At 41.5% G+C, this 6,838-nt stretch overlaps 1 protein-coding gene across 1 annotated transcript in view; it reads left to right on the top strand.

The window, feature by feature from the left end:
- The window catches only part of LOC101857926 (actin-related protein 5), a gene marked incomplete at its 5' end in the record, with an annotated part of 43,796 nt that overhangs the window by 15,373 nt on the left and 21,585 nt on the right, over positions 1 to 6,838 (top strand). The window contains 4 exon segments of the mRNA XM_005091528.3: positions 1,001 to 1,194; positions 2,919 to 3,035; positions 4,553 to 4,654; positions 6,028 to 6,108. Coding sequence (XP_005091585.1) covers positions 1,001 to 1,194; positions 2,919 to 3,035; positions 4,553 to 4,654; positions 6,028 to 6,108 — 494 coding nt within the window.

The following is a 6,838-nucleotide window of genomic DNA, read 5'->3' as shown; positions in this document are numbered from 1 at the left end:
AGGGTTAAAACTAATTTTCTTCTTTCCTATCAAACATCTGTCGTCCTTATTTCCCTTCCTTCTTTTTTATGTTTGTTATTCTCTTGTAACGCCTCTAATCTTCTGGCGCTCATTTGACCTTATTGTGTTGCAAATGCCGTAAAACACTAAAACTAAAGATACTGCATCACTTTTTAGAATGTGTGCCTCTTTTTCTGAAAGGGACTTTGGTCAGGGTGTGCACAAAAATGGCTGGGCTGGACGGGTTAAAACTAATATTCTTCTTTCCTATCAAACATCTGTCGTCCGTATATCCCCTCCTTTTTTATGTTTGTTACTCTCTTGTAACACTTCTAATCTTCTGGCGCTCATATGACCTTATTGTGTTGCAAATGCCGTAAAACACTTACTAAAACAGAAATACTGCATCACTTTTGAGAATGTGTGCTGTCTGTGCTGCTTTTTCTCATATTCTGCTGTATTGGCTGGGACTTGGGTTAGGCCATTAGGGAGTGCACAAAAATGGCGCTCGGGCTTGAAGGGTTAAAACTAATTTTCTTCTTTCCTATCAAACATCGATCGTCCTTATCTCCCCTCCTTTTTTATGTTTGTTACTCTCTTGTAACACTTCTAATCTTCTGGCGCTCATATGACCTTATTGTGTCGCAAATGCCGTAAAACACTTACTAAAACAAAAAATACTGCATCACTTTTGAGAATGTGTGCTGTCTGTGCTGCTTTTTCTCATATTCTGCTGTATTGACTGGGACTTGGGTTAGGCCATTAGGGAGTGCACAAAAATGGCGCTCGGGCTTGAAGGGTTAAAACTAATTTTCTTCTTTCCTATCAAACATCGATCGTCCTTATCTCCCCTCCTTTTTTATGTTTGTTACTCTCTTGTAACACTTCTAATCTTCTGGCGCTCATTTGACCTTATTGTGTTGCAAATGCCGTAAAACACTTACTAACACTTTAAAAAGACTAAATTATAAAAATAAAAATCGATGTTTTCTCCCTGTAGAGAGTGCCAACGCGCTGGTGGTGGACTGCGGCTACCAGGCGACCCACCTTCTGTCGGTGCTGGACGGGCGGATCCAGCCGGAGCACTGTCGGCGGGTCAACATCGGTGGCGGCTACGTGGACTGGTACCTCCAGCGCATGCTGCAGCTCAAGTACCCGTGCCACGTCGCTGCCATCACCATGAGCAGGGTGGAGGTAATCGAGGGTTGTGTCTCTGTCTTTGTCTGTCTGCCTGCCAGCTTGTTCTCTTACCTACCTTAGGGGGGCTCCAGTGGCTAAGTAGGTAGTGAGTTTAGACTCAAGTAATGTCAAGCAAGTTTCGGTGACACGGGGATCAGATGGGTGGTTATTGGGGTGTGTCCTTGAACAAGACACGATTACTCTAGCTGAAAATACAGGGTGCTGCACAGTGGCGACCGACAGTGGCGTGGTTGTAGACTGTTCTGTATTTGTGTAATATTGTGCATTTATGTATGTATTTATGCATGTATTTACGTATGTACATATTTATAATTATGTATTTATATATGTAAATGTATGTTTGCCATTGTAAACCAAAGTGCCCTTCCGGGACAAATAAAAGTGTAATTTATTTTTATTAATTTTATTTACCTATCCCTCTACTTACCTACCTTTCCATCTATTTACGTACCTACTTATCCACCTTCCTATCTATCAGCCTACCCACCTTCCTATCTGCCAACCTACCTATTTACCGATCTCCCAACCCATCTTCCTCCACACCTACCTACCTATTCTGCCATAGGCTGACAAAACGTCTTTTTTATTTTTGCGCTCAGTTTTTTTGTTTACTAAATCAAAAGCTTGATCAGTTACCCTATTCTTGTAAAAGAAATCAAAATGAAGATGGTACTAGTTTTTTAATAAATTATTATTCGAATTATGGTAGAAAGATTTTTTTTAATGGTTACGTACGCTGACAAAAAAAGAAGACTCTTTTTCTCGAAACTGCTGTGAATTAAAAAAGGCCTTTGGTCAGCTTACGGCAGTATTTGCCTAAACTACTTATCCATCTAACCACATACTTACAGACCTATTTGCTCTCTACCTAACCATCAACCTACCCACCTACCTGTCTGCCTACCTCTACCTATTCACTTACCTGCCCGCCTATCTACTGATCGGACCGGATATATTTGTCCGCTCTGTCCTAAAAGAATTAAACAACTTTACTAAACATTGAAAGGCAGCTCTCTTGGCCTAGAGGTTAAGGTGTTGGCCTCTCATTCAAAGGTCCCGGGTTCGTATTCGGGTAGCAACCGAAAAATTTTCTTCTCTAAAATAAAATTGCCTCCTTTCACCTCCTTTCCTGCTCTGTCTCTAGCAATGTTCTGTCGTCTGCTTTCGTCTCCTCTTTCTGCCCCCACCCCCTCACCTCCTTTTCCCTCTACTCTGGGCTCCTGACTCTTTCTGCAGCCTTTCTACTGCTACTCCTTGGCTCCTTCTTACTGCTGTCTTTCAGCAACATCCCTGATCTTCTGGTTGCAAAGATCTCGCCTAGCCTTATCGGACATGGGCAAAAAAATCTCGGAGGGCTCATGTGCAAGTTGCACACGTTAAAGATCCCTTGGTGGTCTAAAATCGATAAGAGTAAGCTTCGGTCGCCACCAGAGGAAAATTCAAAATTTCCCTCCAACTGAAAAAGTTAAATGTGTCCCGTGCGCTCATATGACCTTATGCAGTTGCGAGCGCCGTAAAAACACTTACCAAAAAAACCAAAAAAACATTGAAAGGACTATGAAGAGAAAAACAAGAGTGAAGTGTCAAACACAAGTCAATCATACTTGGCTTCACGAACCAGATGCTTTCATTTTTACAGGAATGGGGCCCAATGATGAAGAATACAGAAGTTCCTAGTAAATGTTGATTTTACGTTTCTGGTTACTCGATTCTTCCAGGAGATGGTTCGCGAACATTGCTACTTTGCCAAGGAGTTTTCCTCGGACCTGGCCGCTTGGGAAGATTACGATTTCTTCGAGAAAAACGTGAGGAAAATGCAACTGCCTTTGGCACAGGTGGGTCCTATGTTTGCGTTCTTAAAATTTTTGTGTGTTTTTATAGATACAGTAGAACCTGTGTCAACGATCACCTGTCCAAAACAATCACCTGTCCAAGACAATCCTACCTTCCCAAGACAATTACCTGTCCAAGACAATCCCACCTGTCAAAAACAATCTCACCTGCCCAAGATAATCACCTGTCCAAACCACGACTTCCCCACTGCTTTAAAAAAATTTTTTATTATGACACTGACACCGTCCAAAACGTCCACCTGTCTGAGATGACCACTTTTCTGCTCTTAAAGTTTAAAAAAAATACTATATTTGCTTTTGTTCAGTGTTTCTGTGTATGTTTGTGCCTGCCTTCCTACCTGTGTTTCCACCTACCAATAAGAAATAGTGGGGGTCAATGGGGACATGAAATAATGAGCAATCAATCAACCTTTGATGTTGTTAAACCCCCTTCGTGTAGTACTATTTATTCAGCTTAAACTTTTTTACTTTAATTTTTCTTGCCAGGACAGAGCAGTTTCAGTTATATTGTGTTCTGGTTAAAAGTTAATAAAGATTTATGTGATTTGTACAGTTTGGCTGTTGCAGATTTCAAGTCTTTTTTCAGTTATCTGGTAAAATTTATTTGAAAGCTTTTGTAGTGGGGTTATAAAATTCTGACTGGTGCAAGTCTTTTGGTCCACATAATTGCTCAAATTAGCTGATTTTTAGGACATATTGTTTGGGAAGACGGCTTCTTAGCTCACAAAGTTTGACGTATGATGTACAGTAGCTATCACAAAGGGATGGGGAGGGGGTAGGATGTAGTTTAAATTGCAGTGTATGTGCAGCGAATGGGATACATTTTTGTGTTTCTTTTGATGTTAAGCCGTATGTTTGTTTGTTTAGTATAGGGTTTTACGGCGCTCGCAACTGCATAAGGTCATATGAGCGCGCGGGACACACCTAATATTTTCAGTTGGTAGGAAATTTTGAATTTTGCCCGGGTGGCGGCCGAAGCCTACTCTTATCGATTTTAGACCACCAAGGGATCTTTAACGTGCGCAACTTGCACACGGGCCCTCCGAGATTTTTCGCCTTGTCCGAGAAGGCTAGGTGTAGATCTTTCCTACCAGAAGATCAGGGGTGTGGCAGAAAGACAGCAGTTAGGAGGAGCCAAGGAGTAGCAGTAGAAAGGCTGCAGAAAGAGTCAGGAGCCCAGAGGAGGGGGCAAAGGAGGTGAGGGGGTGGGGGCAGAAAGTGGAAATGAAAGCAGACAACAGAACACTGTTAGAGATCAGGAAAGGATGTGAAAGGAGACAATTTTAGAGAATAAAATTTTTTGGTCGCTACCCGGAATCGAACCCGGGACCTTTGAATGAGAGGCCAACACCTTAACCTCTAGGCCACGAGAGCCCCCGTTAAGCCGTATCTATTTATTTCCTCATTATGTTAGCAAGAGACAGGTGTAACTTAACAGAAAGAATCTTTTTATATCTTATTTTTCCTCTTTCATTTTTTTGTTTTTCTTTGACGAGCAGGTTCTGAACAAACAGCTTTTGTCCTCGGAGCAACAAAAGGAGAGACGAAGACAGCAGATCTCGAGGCTTCAAGAGGTTAATGCACGCCGACGACTTGACAAGGTGATCTTCATTTGTGAGGCATCATGGTGAAATCAGGCGCTCATCAAAATAATGAAATCGAAGAATGAGACCTTTTTCCGCCAGTTGTGCAATATTTATCAAATTTTTGCTTTTTGGCTCAACACACTTTTATATCTGTACAAAAACACATTTCCATGTGAGTTTGACTGAAATACCTTGATTAAAGGCACAAAATATGCTATTTTGCAGTTTTCAACGGCTCTCATGCTATTGAAGAAACAAAACTGCGATGGCTCTTTTCTTGATAATTTTAACACAGAAACCAGGCGACCCCACCTCCTTCAATCGTTAATATCTCGACATCTGTTCAAGATACATGGGTATTTTTTACATTAAAGGCAAGGCAAGTGAATAAGCTTTTAGATTATACCAATTATAGAACACGCCCAAAAATTGACTAGTGCCTGATTCCACCATGCCGTAACACATTTGATAATGTGTGAGGAAAAGTCTTAGTAGCACAGATGTATTTTTCAGAATCCATAAAATAAAAAGGCAGGTGGTACACTGTTAGCTTTGTTTGTATAATGTTGGACTATAACTTGTCAGACTTCGGTTCAAATCCCCTATGTACCTTTGCCCCTTCTTTCCTTTCCCTTACTTGTTTCTGCCTGCCTTTTTTACTCTTTCCATTCTCTCCATTGTTCCATTTTTTTTGGAAGCAACATCCTTGCTTTCTGTACACTTCCATTGAAGCTCCGTTGCTCTCTCCAAAATGTTGCTGAGGATATTTCTACTGATTGTGCCAGTGCACATCTGGTTGAACGTTTTTCTGTTCTTTCCTGCAAGGTGCCAGATTTTGTGTTTCGTTTCTGTACTCCCAAAACCATCATCCTTTCCATTCACTAAATGATCATTATTGTCAATGTGCTTCTTTTCACCTCAACAAAAGCACATGTTATTGTATGCTTCCGACATGGGTGATTGGTGGGTACTCTGGTGTGGTCTGCTCTTTCTTTTCCATCAATCATGTATCGTCCTTATCTCTCCTCCTTTTCTTTGTTTGTTTATCTCTAGTAACACCTTTGATCTTTGACACTAGAGGTGGGCAAAATCCGGATAAATTATCCCAAGGACCGGATAATTCTCAATGAAACATTATCCGAATTCAGACTCTTATCTCTCTTTCCCGACCCATTTGCTGAAGTGCGTTTCACCCATTTGTTGAAGTGATGCTTCTAACCCATTTCGTGAAGCAGTTCATATCACATTTAATTGCAGAATAGGTGCACTAACATATTATCCACATATTGTTAAAGTGGCTCTTTGCCCAGTCCTATTTGACACTAATGTGACTTAATTGTGTTGCAAGTGCCGTAAAACTCTTACTAAAACCAAACTCTCTTTCACAGCTTCAGGCTGATGAGGCCACTTTGCAGAAACTTCTGGAAGTCCAAGACCTGATTCTCACTGCAGATGACGATGCTTTTGTGGTCAGTTTTCTGTGTGGTGTTCCTTTGTTTTTTTGTGTTTTTTTAAACATAAGTTTTGTGATCGATTATTTGGGTTTTTTTTGTTTTGGTAAAGGGAGGGGGAGAGACAGAGGGGGAGAGAGAGAGAGAGAGAGAGAGCTTCTTCTTATTCTTGACCTCATCACACTTGAGTACCAGTACCTATAATATTCTAGGCCATCCTGCTTAGTTCTTTCATTGGCCCGCACAGTTTCTCATGTACTGTTAATTAGTTTGGCCACGTTTCATGACTTAAGGCTCTGTGTGTCCTGCACTGCTGTAGGTAATGTGTGTGTGTTTGTGTGTGGGAGGGGGGGGGCGTGTAAAAAGATGATGCTCTTTAGACACAGTGAGGTAATGTGAGGGATGGAACTCTTTTTTTTTTTTCTTTTTTTTTCTATCCAAGTATCCCTGCCTATAGTTCCCCCAGATGTGCCCGTCCCATATACAGTGGAAATTATCTAAGATGGCCTAGGGTGGGTGGTTGGCGGGTGCTCTGGTGTGGTTTGCTTCTTCTTTCCTATGAAACATCTATCGTCCTTATCCCCCCTTCTTCTTTTTTTATGTTTGTTACCCTCTTGTAGCACCTCTATTCTTCTGGCGCTCATATGACCTCATGCAGATGCGAACGCAGTTGTCATGGCATTGTGGACTGGGGTGTCTGTGGACTGTCTGCCCACCCTGAGAAGAGGCCATTCATGTTGAGGATAGG

This window comes from Aplysia californica, unplaced genomic scaffold (assembly GCF_000002075.1).
Source record: "Aplysia californica isolate F4 #8 unplaced genomic scaffold, AplCal3.0 scaffold00031, whole genome shotgun sequence".
Classification (NCBI taxonomy): Eukaryota; Metazoa; Mollusca; class Gastropoda; order Aplysiida; family Aplysiidae; genus Aplysia; species Aplysia californica.
The sequence above is the reverse complement of the archived record's forward strand: the minus strand, read 5'-3'. Positions and strand labels throughout refer to the sequence as shown.